The 15141-nt window shown below is 57.2% G+C and overlaps 2 protein-coding genes across 8 annotated transcripts in view; one reads left to right on the top strand and one right to left on the bottom strand.

The window, feature by feature from the left end:
- Nucleotides 1–8109, bottom strand: part of TNS1 (tensin 1) — a 225196-nt gene extending 217087 nt beyond the window's left edge. The window contains exon 1 of one of the 3 annotated variants that reach the window (XM_078450884.2): nt 7989–8109. The gene's annotated coding sequence lies outside the window, so the exon portion shown is untranslated. The remainder of the gene's footprint in view (nt 1–7988) is intronic. The other 2 variants (XM_078450894.2, XM_078450887.2) reach the window with 2 other exon arrangements.
- A 32-nt stretch (nt 8110–8141) lies between these two features.
- The window catches only part of RUFY4 (RUN and FYVE domain containing 4), a 33046-nt gene continuing 26046 nt past the window's right edge, over nt 8142–15141 (top strand). For all 5 annotated transcript variants that reach the window (XR_013557186.2, XR_013557184.2, XR_013557185.2 and 2 more), the window contains exons 1-8: nt 8142–9427; nt 10764–10912; nt 11042–11148; nt 12613–12738; nt 13051–13157; nt 13508–13651; nt 14117–14180; nt 14723–14863. Coding sequence is in view for 2 of the 5 variants with exons in the window: in XM_060623530.3 (XP_060479513.3) it covers nt 10873–10912; nt 11042–11148; nt 12613–12738; nt 13051–13157; nt 13508–13651; nt 14117–14180; nt 14723–14863 (729 nt within the window). In the remaining 3 variants the exon portion in view is untranslated. The remainder of the gene's footprint in view (nt 9428–10763; nt 10913–11041; nt 11149–12612; nt 12739–13050; nt 13158–13507; nt 13652–14116; nt 14181–14722; nt 14864–15141) is intronic.

Genomic DNA, 15141 nt, shown 5'->3' with positions numbered 1-15141 from the left:
AATGACTCAGTAACCATAACAACAGCAACAATAGTTACCGTTCATTGAATGTTATTGAAATGCGCCACACTGTTCTAAGTGCTTTTAAAGGCAGCAGAGGATATCAAGGCACAGAGAGGTTACATAAGGTGCCCAGTGATGCACAGACCTGAAGCGGCCAAGCCCAAAGTTGGCAACAGTTTGACGACAAAGGCCTCTGTGTAACCACTACTCCATACTGCCTCCTCTATAAGAGAGAGCCCACCCATCTGGGGAGAGAAAGAGGGTAGAAAAGGGAATTGAAACTCTTGAGGATTGGGCAAGACAGACACGCAGAAAGAACTGAGCTGAAATTTAGAGACAGAATGAAGGCACAAATGAGAGCCAGAAGAGACTAGGAGGAGAGCCAGCTCTGGCCCCCGAAGAGTCCTGATCCTACAAGCAAGAGCACCTTACCTCCCCAGGGCAGGGACGGGCTGAGCTCTTGGACCACAGGGAGGAAAAGAGGAAGGAGAAGGTGGCCCTGGAGCACTTTCCGACCCCACCCACTTCTTGCCATCCTCGGCCAACCACCCCCAACTCGCCCCCCTTGGGCATGTGATGAGGGTGTCAGCCAAGGGACTCCTCGCAGTGCCCAGTCCCTGGAATCTCCATCCCTCCCCGCCCCCGCCATTCCTAGTCCTCTATCCCTTCCAGGGCAGAGCCAACAGGGCTAGCCCAGCCGGGTCTCAGGGTCCCAACAAAGCCAGGCCTGTCCCCTGCCCAGCCTCCGTGGGAGTGATGTCTGGGCTGGGCAGCAGGTAAAACTGAGCCAAAGGGACATGGCAGAGAACCAGGTGAGTTCCTCCAGGTGAGTTCCCAGCTTAACTCTTGACCTGCCAGACCAGAGTTCTCGGGGCTGCTGGTTAGGGGACGAAGGGGTCGGCGGAAGTGAACTCAGGGACAAAGAAGGAAAACCTCTACGCACCCACACACACATGCACGTATGCTCGCATACACACACCCATCCCCGATTGGTCTAGTCGCATAAGAAAGACCCATCACTGGCTCCAGGTACGCCCCACACACCTATCATCCATCTTCCACCCTGTGCCGGGGACAGTTTAAAATGAAGACTCCACCCCCTCTCCACACATCCGGCTGAACCTTCCAGGGGTTCTCCATGACCCACATAAGACTGAAGTCCAGACTGTTTCGCTTGGCATTCAAGGCCCTGCCCACACTGACCTACCTCTTTTCCAGCTTCTGATCCAGCCTCTCCTCTCCCTACCCTGAGGGTACCACACACCTTCACGCCCCTGGGTTCTCCTCCCCTCTGTGTCAGTGAACTCCTACTCACCTTGTAAGACCCAGGTCAAAATGTCACCTCCTCTGGGAAGGCTTTCCAGACTGCCCCAGGCAAAGTAGGCCACCCCAGTTCTAGAACCAGGGGATGGCTTATACAGACCTTCTTGCACACTGCCTCCAGATGATGTGTTGAGACATCTTTCCCGCCGGCCCCCAAACTGGGCCTCCGAATGGAGGGTGAGGACTTACTGGGGAAGACCAGTATGTGTGCTCAGGACCTGGCAGAGGGCGGGTGAGTGGGAGAGAGGAAAGGCGATGGGCTCAAGGAGGAAGGATGCACAGGGAAAAGAGAAGGAGGAACGGACGGTTGAGAAGACAGGTGAACTGAGAGGGGAGCAGACAAGGGAGAACCGGGGAGCTTCTACTAGGTGCGGAAGGCACATGCCACACGGGGCACCGGGGCCCACAGGACATCCCACAGAAAGCTCTGCCAGGCAGCTTTGAGGATTGGGCCCAAGGACACACCAGGCCATCCTTGACTCCTTGGCTTCAGCCGTGGCACGGGGAGTGGGCTGAAGTAGGGTTTGACGGGGACACTGAGAAGTTCCTGAGAGGGGGTGGCTGGCAAGAATGCCAAGAGGAGCTGGACGGAGGCAAAACTCGTGCTGAGGCCACAGAACAAGCCCCTGGGCCCCCTGGTGACTGCCGCCCACTGCTAACCCCAGGAGATCACCAGGGTCTTTCTCCTCTCTGTTCTCTCCAAACCTCGGAAAGGCCTCTATCAGCGGATTTCCAACCATGGCTGAGCTTGACCAGGGGAGTCTCCTCCTACCTCCCGTCCCATCCCCACACCCACACCCACCCACGGGCTGCCCAGAGGAGCTTGGGCCCAAGACGGAGTGGGGATCACAGCCTCCCAGGCAGAATAGCTCCACCCAGCGAAGCAGGCCACACCTGCCCATCGCCATCCCCTAGGCCTGGCCTCCCTGGGGATTCCCTCGCCTCCTCTGGGGTCTCTACCTGTCCCAGTCTCACAGGCGGTCATCCTTCCACTGGGCGACCCATAAGGAGCCTGCCTTCTGCTAAATTCCTAGGATACCAAGCTCTCAAAAACTGGGCTCTGGTCTAAAAATACCAGCTCCCAGACCTACTAGGGAGACAGAAATCACCAGAAGCACCCCAACACTCTCACATCTTTGGCCAGCAACAAACACTAAAGCTGAAATCCCTCATCCCTGCCCCTGCTCTGGGCCCTCAGGCCACTCAGGCTGAGAGAGGGAGGGGCTGGCCAGAAGCACCAGGGCTGCTGTCTCTGGTGGGAAGGGAGTCAACTTAGGGAGCAAAACTGGGACGATCAGCAAGGGGACTGAACCCTGGACATTGCCTGGGTTCGCTCTGCTCCCCACCACTTGGCTTCTTTGCAGATGGCAGCCTCTGTTTCCCACCCACAGGCCGCTGCCCCTCCAGGGGCTGCCGCAGCTTGCCTGCCCTTGGCATCACACTCTGTCCTGGTGCCAGGGGCCCTTGGCAAGTTCATACATCAAACAAGGAGGCAGCGGCTGGCTTCCTGCCCTTGGGGAAGGAGGAAAGGTTGGAGGCGTGGCCACATCCTCAGCCTCACACCCCCTTGATCCACCAGGGACCCAGATCTGCCCCTAGAGAGTATGCAAGTCAGAGGTGGTCAGCTCCCACCCACCCCTACTTCAATGCAGGCCTCTAAAGCTTCTTCTTCCTTCCCCTCCCACCCACTGTAAGAGGGAGGGAAAGATGAGAAGAGTTACTACAAAGAGACATACTAGGGGGCTAGAGAATCTTCTCCACTTCCACAAAATGTCTCTCATCACCCACAAATGCCTGAAGTGCTCCCCTTATAGAATGATGCCTCTGATTCTTGAGATGCTGGGGTCTTCCAGAGACACCCATCAAAACAGAGGGATGGATTTACCTAACGGAAATTAGAACCAGGGGCACCTGAGTGGCTCTGTCCATTGAGCGTCTGACTTTGGCTCAGGACATGATCTCATGGCTCGTGAGTTCAAGCCCCGTGTTGGGCTCTGTGCTAACAGCTCAGAGCCTGGATCCTGCTTCAGATTCTGTGTCTCCCTCTCTCTCTCTGCCCCTCCACCACTCGCACTTTCTCTCTCTCTCTCTCTCAAAAATAAACATTAAAAAAAGAAGAAGAAAAAGAAATTAGAACCAAAAGGTAGGCCCAAAAATGTTCATAGCAGTGCTTTTCACAATGACCCCAAACTGGAAACAACCCAAATGCCTGTGAATAGCAGGACTGATAGTGTATTTTCACCAGATGGAACACTACCCAGCAATGGGAAGGCACCATCTACAAACGAATGCAAGACTCCTGATGAAATTCACAACCATAATGTTAAGCAAAAGAAATCAGCTACAAAATAACCCCTGTAAGTGCTCACGGATAAGAAGCTCTGAAACGGGAAAATCTATGTTGTTAGAAGTCAGGATAGCGAATAACCCTCAGAGGGGACTTAGTGACCGGAAAGGGGCAGGGGGAGAGACTTCTGGATGCTGGTAACACTCCATTGTTGGCTGTGTTCTGGGTCATGGGTATGTGGGTGTATTCAGCTTGGGAAAAGTTTGTGCGCTTTTCTGTATTTATGAAACACTTTATATTTATGAAAAAGTAAACTCAAATCGAGGAGTGCCTGATGAGGCTTTATCAGCTACCACTTCTGTAAAATGAGGAGGTCAGGTTCACACACACCTCTGCCTCATTGCAGCCCATTTCCAACCCATCTCCATATCTTGTCCCTTCTCTGCCTGAATCAGTCTCACCCTCACCCCCTAATCCCTCCCCATGACCAGCCACTTCGCTAACCTCAACCACCACCAGCTCTCACCCACACGCCTGCATCTCACCCAGATGACTGGGGGGGACCCATCTCCCCCGCCCCAGGTCTCCCTGCTCGGCCCCCCTTCCCACTTCCAATCCACCATCCAATCAATATCCACACCACGTGGATGGCAGGGCCCATGGGGAGCCAGGCGCAGCCAGAAAAAGCCTCTGTCAAATCCCATGAGGGCTCCCACCTCTTCACCTCAGGACCTTCAAGTATGCCGTTCCCTTCACCTAGAATGCTTCTCTTCCCTACCTTCTGCTCGCTAAAGATGACTTCCTCCACCTTGCCAACCTAAATCTGATCCCTCTATTAGCTCCCATCACATCCTTATTTCTCTTCCACGGCTCTGTTTCCAGTCATGTTTGCGCTCTGTTCTGTCTGTCCCACTGCATCAGCACCACCTCTGAAGGCAAGGATAGGGGCTGCCTGATTTCCTGCTCTCTCCCCAGCTCCCAGCTCAATGCCTGGCTTATAGCTGGTGCTCAAAACTGCTTGTGGACTAAGAGACTAAATCTTAATTGCTCCCACCAAAAACATAAAGAAACGATAATTACGTGACTCAGTAGAAGCATCGATAGAAGTGTTAGCTGACGTTGCAGTGGCGTTCATATGGCAACATACACATGAATCAAACCAACCCATCCTACACCTTGAACTTCTACGATGTTATATGTCAATTACATCTCAATAAAAATACGTTTTGTAAAATACATCAACATACAGTGAAATAAACCCTATTAAAAGCTAAGCTAATAAATACCCTAAAACTCCCCACCAAAAACCCTCTTGTTGAATAAATGAATGGCCAGGCCATTGAAGGCAGCCTTTGGGGAAGGCAAAGTTGCCTCTGGGAACAAAACTTCCACTCGTTCAGAGGTGAGGACCGCACAACAGGAACACAGGGGAGGCTGTAGGACTTGGCCTCCTGGGGAACCCCTAAACTCAGCAGAGCTCTGGGCAGTTGGGCAAAAGCCAGACCAACTGACCCGAGGGGCTGGTTTTTTGAGAGAGGAGGCTGAAACGATCCAGAGTCTCCTCCCTCTGCTCCTGCCACCATCTGACAAGCACCCACTTGCCTTGGGATACAGCAGAAAGTGAGGAGGCGAGGCTGGCACCTGGAGATGCCCTCCAGGCCCCTTGGCACCCAGGTCAGAGAAGGTTTGGCGGGAATGCTCAGGAGGGGTGCCAAACCCCACCTTCCCTTCTCCTGAAGTTGGCAGGCTGACATGTGGAACCAAAGGAGAGCTTAGAGCATAGGGTAATCGTGGGACCCTCAGGAGGCCACCTGAGGGGTAGAGGGCCTACACCTCCAGGCTCCAAAAACCCAGGCCTAGGGCTCTGAGGCCTGGGAACCAAAGTGGACAGACCTCCCCAGAGCAAAGAAGAGGAGCAGGCCACAAATTCGGGAGGGAGGAGGAGAGTGCTGTGGATAATGGGGCCTGGTGGGGGCGGCGGGGGAGGGGTGGACAAAGCAGGCCGCCAGAGGGAGGAGGGCAGTGTGGTGTGAGCAGAGGACAGCCTGCTTAGGGGAACGAGTTGGGGGCAGCATGCAGCGGGGGAGAGGGCAATATGGCCCGGGTGGGACGGGGCTGCCCAGAGGGGAGAGGAGGAGAGCAAGGCTGTGGGTGGAAGAAGTGATAGGAGCCTGTGGCCCAAGGAAAGAAGCTTAGCATATGTATTGGAGGGGGACAGGGGGAACATGGTCAGTGGCAGCAATGGTGGCATGTCAGTGGCAGGTCTGTCAGTGGGAGAGCCCTGGCTGGGAGCCCAGATGCCTGAGTAACTTCTAAGCCCTGACTCCAGGGGGGAGCTCAGAGCCCAAGAGATGTTTATCCACTGCAAGAACGTGGTAAACGCCCCCTCTAGTGAAGCGATAAGCAGCCTGGCTGTTCTTTCCTGGGTCACCGGTCTCCTGAGAGTTGCAGTATAAATGGGGGTGGGGGGGTGCTGGTGAGAGGAGAAAGCAGCGGGCAACAGCATGCCCCGCTGGAGCCAGGGCTAGGGTAGCAATGCGCAGGGGCTGGGACTGGGATGGAGTTTTGTCCTGCAGATAAAGGAGCCGGTGAGTCATGAGCGAGCGCCAGGCACTCTCAAGAGGCCGCTCAGAAACCAGCTCATCCGAATGCAGACAGACACTTGTCCCCATCCCTGTCCCTGTGGCTGTCACACACCCACGCACTCACTCCCTTCCCCTCCTTCTCCTTGATCACCCACCTCCAGTGCCCCTGGCTTCTTCCTCCTTCTCAGCACCGACTGCCTGACCCTGTCCCTGCCCACCCTCAGGTGGCCCCCCTGGAAGCCACCCCACAGCTGCCTGCATTGCAAGTGCAGAATGGAGGGAGACAGGGGGAGTCAAGAAGAAGCACCAACAGAGAAAGTGAAGTCCAGAAGGGTCTGAGACAGAACAGATAAAGGGGAAGCGCTGTGAGCACACTTCCCCCCGAAACCTTCGAAGAGAGAGGAGAGTTCATGAGGCTCTGAGGCAGAGAGGAGTCCTGATGACCTCTAGAAGGGCCCAGCAGTTCAGGGGTTGTGCCATGTCATTTCCACTCTCCAGACCCTCTGCCCTTTTGCCAGGACTGAGAAGCAATACTATGGGATGCCAAGCTGACACGCTGAGGCCTCACCCCACCCCGGGGCACTAAGGCTCCCATCGGAATCACACCTGGGCCACCAGCCACTATAAGGGCTAGGGCAACACTCTGCCCCACCAAGCCTGTTCCTCACCATGATGGGTCATCACAGAGATGATCAGGGCTAGGGCTTGGGGAAGACAGAGCTCAGTCGGTAAATGCAGCCCCATGTTTTGCACAGTGGAGTATAACCACGAATATGCTATAATCCTGCCTTGGAGGGGCATCCGGTCAAGCGAGACAGAAAGGTCACCAGCACATGCGTGCGCGCGTGCGCACACACACACACACACACACACACACACACTGGACTTCACTGGCTGCCTCAGTGAAGGGGAAGAAGGGCTGGGATATGGCCACAGCATACGTTTTGAGTTGCCCAAACACCATGTGCCCCAGGTGGAGGGAGATAAGACACCAGCATAAGCCAAACCCTCCCCAGTAAACAAATCTTAGGAGGCTGCAACCTTTCCCAAACAGGGAAGTAGGCTGGGCTTAAGCAGGGAGCCTAGAGCAGGGTTATCTAGTCCCTAGTGACCCCAAATATCTCCTTGTCCTTCACTTCCTCCTTGGAGAAATCTAGCACCCACACCTACGCGGGGCCTGGTGGTTCCCAGACAGACGCCTCCTCCGGAACAAACACCTGCCTTCCGCACCAGCCTATCCCCATCCCTCTGGGTCAGCTGCCCACTTGAGAGGCTCCAAGACTTACCAGAAACAGAGAACGCAGGGGTGAAGGTCCAGCTGCCCATATCATCTTCAGGTCAGTCCTTGCTCTGGCGGGGCCTTCCCTGGTTCAGAAGGCCCCCTCCCTCCTGCCTACAGAAGTCAGGGACAACAGCGACGGCTACCCCGGGACACAGTGAACTCTGCATCGGCTCCGGGGAAATCAAACTCTTTCGGTGCCTTTCCCCAGCACTCCCAGCCCTGCCCAACTTGGGTGGCTCCTAAACCTCACCTGAACCATTTGCCCTTTTAAGGGGGTCACGTCCGACATCCGCCTCCTCCCAAGGACACAACAGACCCAGGAGGGACCTCAGGCCGGCTCCCGGCCCCTTCACCCGGTCCCGGCCCCGACCGGCGCCCCCGGGGGCAGCCGGCTCTGGCAGGCGACTGACAGGCGCTCCCCTGGCGTGGCTCCCTACCTGTGTCAGGTGAGCGGGGCTCTGCCCGCCACCGCCACCCGCTCCCCCGCAGCCGCCCCGCAGCGCCCTACCTGAAGCAGCAGCCGCCGGCTCTCGGCGCGGCCGGAGGCCCCCGGCTCCCAGCCCTCGGCCCGCGCCGGGGCCGGGGGGCTCCCCGGGGGCTGGGGGCCGCAGGGGGGCCCGGGCTCCAGCGCCTCGCAGCACACCAGGCTCACGGTGCAGCCCATCCGGCCGGGCGCCCGGCTGGGGGGAGGGGGCGGGGACGCGGGCGCGGGGGCAGCCGGGCCCCCTCCCCCCCGCCCTGGAGACCTCGCCGCCCGGGGAGCCTCGCACGTCGGTGGTGGGGGGGGGCGGGGGCGGCGCGTCTCCGCCCGGAGCCTTCTGGGCCCGCACCGCCTGGCGGCCGGGGAGTGCGGGCCGGGAGAGGGGCGGCGACACGGGCGCCCGGACGCAGCCAGGGGCGGAGGGGGACGCGAGGGCGCGGGGAGGGGCGGCGGCGGGGTCTCGGGGGCCCGGGCGGCGGCCGGCCGAGTCTGGGGAGGGCGAGAAGAAGACCGACGGCGCGAAGGGGAGGCAGGAAGCAGTGAGAGAGAGACCGGGGACACGAGGACACGGGGGACAGAGAGGGGGGCCGGAGCCTCTGCGCGGGGAGACCGACTCCCAGAGAGGGAGAGACGGGCAGGAAGTCCGCGGCGAAACGGCGGACCCGGGCTCGGCCACCTCGAGTGCCACTGTTTCCAGGCGGTTCCTGAGGTCTGTGAAACAGTAGTCTTCGCAGGTGCCTGCCCCTCTGTTCTCGGCCCCCAATACTAGCCCTCGGGGCATCCCAGCCTGGAAAAATGAGGACCCGGAGGTGGAAAGACCCCGGCCTCGAGGAGGCGGGGCACAGCCAGGGTGCGAGAACACGGCCCACCAGGGCAACCCAGCTGTGAACCCGGGTTCACAGTGGCTTCACTTCCATTCTTTTAGGGGTGAGTGAGGGGCGGAGCAGGATGGCGCTGGTGACCCGGAGACTGAGGTGGGGAAGGGGAGGGAGATACGTGGTGGGACCCTGTCCTCCTCCTCCCCACCTGCTCCGCAGTTCAACCGAGGCTCGAAAAGACAGAATATCTGGTAGAGCAGCAATCACAGCCTCTCTGTGCCGCCTGGTGGCCACAAGGAAGAAAGGCAAGAGCCAGTGACCCTGTTGAGAAAGGGAAGGAAACTCGCATATAGGGGCAATTGCCGCTGTGGCTCTGGGTGAGTTGGTGTCTGGCCAACAAGTGAATCTGCCACCCCATTTGCCCGAAGGGTACCATCCCCCAGCTCACCCATTCTGCCCTGGTGCCTTGGATCCCGCCTCTCCCACATGTCCCCCATGATTTTCTGCTCCTCCTGCTCCTGCTGGGCTGGGCCTGAGTCACTTCCCAGGCGGCACTCTGGGAAAGGCTGCGCGGGACCCACGGTCACAAGTGACAGGCTCGGGCTGCAGTGCCGGCTCTCCGTCTCCCAGCCAGCCAGGCCTTCCCAGGTGAGTAGCAGGGAAGGGGTCTGGGGGTGGCTGGAGAAATGGGGCAATGCTGGGAGCGAGAGGCAGGGACACTTGGATAGAAATGAGAGACGATGAGGCACATCTAGGTGTTCATGGAGTTCAAAGTGGATCTTTGATCTTCCAAAGTGGATCTTCCAAAGTGGAAGGGGGTGCAGAAACCCTCAGTCCACCCCCTTGGTCTATAGATGGGGAAACCGAGGCCCAGGGAAAGCAAATGATGAGCCTAAGGCCACACAGTGAGTTAGTAGCAGGGTCAGGATGAAGACCCGGGGCTCTCAACGTCCAGCTCAGTGTTTCCTGAGCACCATCTCCACCCTCCACCCTCGTCTACCTTTGTTTCCCTCCCCTTCTCCCTCCACTGTGTCCCCTGTTTCTTTACTCCTACCCACACCCCCGAATTCCAGCAACTGTGGTCTGAGAGACAGGACCCCTGGGGTTTCCCATGACTGGTCTTTATTCCAGGTGACGTCAGGATAAGCCACTGGCCCCCAGCGGCCACAGTATTCCTCTCTGAGCCCCAGGACCCACGGGGGAAGAAAGGCTGTGATCCCCCGGCGGGGGAGAACCACAGGATTAAAACCAGGTGCCCTGCCCCCCACACACACCCAGCATCCTGGCCCAGTCCCAGCTCTAGGGCCTCATTTTACTTCCGCCTCCCTTTCCTCAAACAACACACATTTTCCACTCAGCTGGGGGCCAGGAAAGGATGAATGTGCGCCTCAAGGATGATGACTGCTCTGGCAAGGCTCCCTGTGGCAGAGAGGGGTGACCTTCCCTCAGCCCAGTGTCCTCATGGCGTGAGCCCTCGCAGGGCCGCTCACATCAGGTTGCCCTGTGTGTGGACACTCAGACCTGAGTTCAAACTCTAGCTTCTCTACTTAGGGCCTGGGTAGCTCAGTCAGTTAAGCTTCCAACTCTTGATAGCGGCTCAGGTCATGATCTCGCAGTTGTGATCTCACAGTCATGAGATCGAGCCCCGAGTCCAGCTCCGAGCTGGGCATAGAGGCTGCTTGAGATTCTCTCCCTCTGCCTCTCCTCCACTCACGCTTTCTCTCTCTCTCTCTCTCTCTCTCTCTCAAAATAAACATTAAAAAAATTTTTCATGGAGTTAATGACCTCCAAGGTTATTATGGGGACTGAACAAGACAAAGATGTCAGGCACAGAACATAGGGCCTAGCACCCAGGAACTGCTCCCCTGGTGTTGTGGGGCCCATACCATCCCCTTCCCATGCTGGCCTACGAGGAAGAGCCGAAGTGTCTATCCTACCAGTTGACTCACTGTGTGACTCAAGATATTTCCCATTCCTGGCCTAGGCTCTGATTCTTCCTCTGTATAAGGAGACCACTGGGCAGCTGAGCCCGGAGGCTCCTGCCTGGACTGACCCTGCAGAGCCACAAAGAATCACATCATTTTGAAATACTCATGGCAGAAGAAGGGGCCATCCTCACCAGGAACCTGAAAGGTGAGTGTGTCCTGAGAGATTTTCTGGGATTGAGTTGGGAGAGAGGTGAGGGCTCTTGGGAGCCCCTCCGTCAGAGCCCTCACTACCTAGTGCCTGATGTCCACCATCCCCCCGCCCCCACCCCTGCAGCTGCTGTCTCCGCCATCCTCCAGGGCTACCCTGGCGGGCAGCCTCCAGTGACAGATGCCAGCGCTGAGCTGCACAGACTCTGTGGCTGCCTGGAGCTGCTGCTACAGGTGACCCCCCCGCCCCGCCCCCTTCCCACCCCGCTCTCTCCAGGCCCAGGTCACCAGCAGGGATTTCCCAGATACTCAGGAAGAGCCACTGGCCGCCTCAGCACCCTCAGAGTCAGCAAGCCCTTCCCGACATCTAATCTCACCCTTGGAGGTTGACATTGCAGGCGGGGGCACGAGGTGGACAGGAGGCTGGGGCAGGGCGGAGTGGGGTGGGGTAGGGCAGCCACCTTTCTCTGAGGACTGAAGTCTCAGAGCTGAGATGTCCTAGGGCTGGACCCTTCTGCTGCTGGCGCTTTTGTTGAGCACTTACCAAGGGCCGGGCAAAGCCCTTCTCTTGCCCCACCTTATTAAATTCTCATTCTTTTCTTTTTAAATGTTTATTTACTTATTTTTGAGAGAGAGAGAGAGAGGGAGAGAGACCACATGCACACAAGTAGGGGAGGGGCAGAGAGAGAGAGAGGGAGACAGAATCCGAAGCAGGCTCCAGGCTCTGAGCTGTCAGCGCAGAGCCCGACGCGGGGCTTGAACCCACAAACTGTGAGATCATGACCTGAGCCGAAGGAGGATGCTTAACCGACTGAGCCACCCAGGTGCCCCTTAAATTCTCATTCTAACCCCCTGAGGTGCTGAATGACCTTACCAGCCCCACATATGCACACATACCCTTCCTACTTCTCTGCGTGTTATGCCCATGTGTGTGGTGTGAGTGTACATGTGAGGTTGGTAGGATGCATGTGTGAATCTTCTGCCAGTCTACCCCCATCATTTGCTGCATTCCATTCACACTGACCTCCTTGATCTTCCGAAAGCATGCACCTACCTCAGGGCCTTTGCACTTGCCCTCTGCCTGGAATGCTCTCCCCCAGAAATCTGAATGGCACAATTTCTCATTTCCTTTGGATCTGGACTTTGAATAGTATCGCCTCAGTGAGGCTCTCTCTAGCCACCCTAATACAATTTTTTAAAACATACACACACGTACACACCACACGCTCACAGACATCACACACCCCGCACACATCTCACACACACACCACATACACACACGGGTGCACATACCACGTGCTTTCTATTCTCTTTCCCTGCTCTATTTTTCTCCTTAGCAGTCAGCACCATCTAACATCCTATATGTTCTACTTACTCTGCACATTGTCTGTCTCCACTACCAAGGTATAAGCTCATGAGGTCAGTTTGCTCACTGCTGTATTCCCAGGGCACAGAGCAAACCCTGACGCATAGTAAGTGCTCAGTAAGTATTACTGGAATGAATGAATGAGAATACCAAAGGCTCAGAGAGGTCCTGCACCTTGAGCGTGGTCACACAGCCTTTGAGGGCAGAGCCAGCCCCTGAAGCCAGGTCTGTCTGCAGTAGCCCCTTCCCCTCCATTTTCAGCATGCTGGAATGCAAGGTGGGTTCCAGGAGGAAACATTTCCATGCTTTCCTTTCCCTGGTCTCGCTCCCAGTTTGACCAGAAAGAGCAGAAGAGCCTCCTGAGGCCTCGGAAGGATTACTGGGACTTCCTCTGCTCTGGCCTACGGCAACAGCGGGGCAGCACGGAGCCGGCCCGCTTCGTCTGCTCACAGGACAAGGTATCCAGAGCCAGCTGGCAGGGAGACTGGCCTCAGCATGAGGGGGTCCCGCCACCAGGCCCTTGATGGGGATGGCCTCTGGGAGCCCCTTTCTCACCCATCCCCGCTCCACTGACCACAGACCCCTCACCCGGCCCTCATGTCTCATTAGCCCTGCCCTCAGCAGCCCTCCAGCCACCCCTTTCATTCCCAAACAACACAAGTCCCCATCCTGTCTCTCTGTCCTGGCCGAGTTCCCTCTGATCTAATACCACACCACGCCCCCACCTCCCCACCTCTTCCCCACCATTTCGCCCCCTATGCACTCTGCAGTTGAAGACTTCTCTAGCAAAAGGCCGTGCCTTCATCCGCTTCTGCCTAGCCCACGGACAGCTGGCCGAGTCCCTGCAGCTCTGCCTTCTGAACCCCGAGCTCACCAGGTGGGGCTGTTGGGACATGATCCTACTGACACCCTCTGAGTCTACTGTCTGTCCCTTGTGAAAGATGCCTCTTTGCCCCCCAGATGGATGGATTAATATCAAGGACAACTAAAATGACAGCCATGAGGGAAAAGTCCAGGAAGAAAGGGCAGAGGGGGCGTCAGAACCCAGGAGTCCTGGTAGCACCATGATGCTTAAGCCTCTTGCTCCCCAAGGGCCACAGCCCTGCTTGGGGAACCATCCCATGGTGGTGTATAGCAGAGGAAGATCCCCTGGGGGCGGGGGCGGGGGCGGCCACAGCACCAAGGCCAAGTACCAAAGGCCAAGTCTGCTGATTACCGATAACACAGGGAATGGTATGGCCCCCGGAGCCCTCTGGTGTGCCCTGAACTCCGGGAAGACCTCCTGGATTCTCTCTATGCTCTCAATGGAGTGACCTTCGACTTGAACCTGCGGTGGCCGGACCTAGATGAAGCCTGGCCCATGTTCTCAGAGTGAGTGCGTCTAGCTTGAAGGGAAGCCTCTCTTCAGTGCCTTCCTGCCATTTGACCACCATGCATCCCAAGCAAGCTCCAAACTCAGCCTCCGGTCCCATCAGTTCTTCCCTTCTTGCTGTCTGAGCCTCTGATTCTCCACCTCCCCAGACTTCTATTTTCCCGGCACGATCTGTCCTGTCACATGATGCTGCATAGACTGCACACTCACTGAAGAGTCGTTGGATGGTTGGGGTGGAGGGTTAGAAGGACGAGTGCATGGTGGCTGTTAGGACGAGTGGTGGGCAAGGCTCGTGGATGGATGGAGAGGGGGATGCACACATGAGGATGGAAGGGTGGGAAGGTGGGAAGGCAGGAGCGGAAGCGAAACGAGTGGGTGGGTGGAAAGATGGGATGTCCTGCCGCTGAGCACCACGACCACTGCTGGAGAGAGGCCCGTGGCCCCCCTGCCACTTTCCCTTGCAGGTCCTGCTGCCCCAGCCGGACCCAGGGAAGAAGACCCAGAAAGACCAAAGACTCCCCAAAGCAGGTGCCTCTGCCCAACTTCATTCTGATTTGCCTCTTCTCCGCCTCTACTGGGCCCCACAGGATGGGCAGTAGCTGAGGAGACAGACAGACAGACAGAGAGGCCGGCATGTAGACCTGGGGACTGGGTAGCCACAGGACAAGAAAGGGCTCATAGTCCTACGGTGGTGAGGATATCGGGGAGAGAAGGGGGCCACTGGCACCATCTGCGGGAGCCATGGGGCCCAGGAGAGGAGGCGGCGGTGGGGAGGGTAACCGGAAGCGTGTAGGATGCACATCAAGGAAACAACCTCCGTTGGACAATTTGCAAACGTCTCAGTTCATTCAGTTGGAGACATTGAAGAGTCAGGTTTCTGGGTTCAAATCCCAGCTCTGGCCCTAATAACCAAGGCCCTTGGCAAGGTACTTGCCCTGCCTTACAGGGTGATTGTGAGGAAGTGTAGAGACAGCCTGCGTGTAGCACAGAGCAAGGCCCCTGGCCACGTGCTCCGTAAGTGGTAGCTCATGGCCATTGTCATTCCCCAATCTCACTCTACACTCCACCAGCTTCCTAGCACCAGGTGCGGATACCGTGAGGACTCAGCCTGTGCCCAGAAGGGGGAACACACTGCAACGCCACCTGTTAAGTGCGGTGATGCAGCCATGCACGGAGGAACAGGGGAGCCTGGAGACGGCTTCTCAGGAGAGGTGACCCTTAGCTGCTGTCGGTCTGTTTAAGCTTTCACCACAACTCTACAAGGCAGGCGTTATTATTCCCATTTTACAGACAAGAAAACTGAAACCCAGAGAATTTCAGGGGGCAGGGTCAGAGGAGAGGGTGGGAAGTAGAAACCAGATCACTGTAGAAGACGCAGGGGAGGCAGGGAGGGGGGGACAGAAAAGAGCACTGAGGAGCACTACTGCTCCCTGACCAGGATCAAAGCTGGGGCCTCCCCTCCACCTGGGGCGATGTTAACATTCTGATT

This window comes from Panthera onca, chromosome C1 (assembly GCF_046562875.1).
Source record: "Panthera onca isolate mPanOnc1 chromosome C1, mPanOnc1 haplotype 2, whole genome shotgun sequence".
Lineage (NCBI taxonomy): Eukaryota > Metazoa > Chordata > Mammalia > Carnivora > Felidae > Panthera > Panthera onca.
Note: the sequence above shows the minus strand (reverse complement) of the source record. Positions and strands in the feature narration are given on the sequence as shown.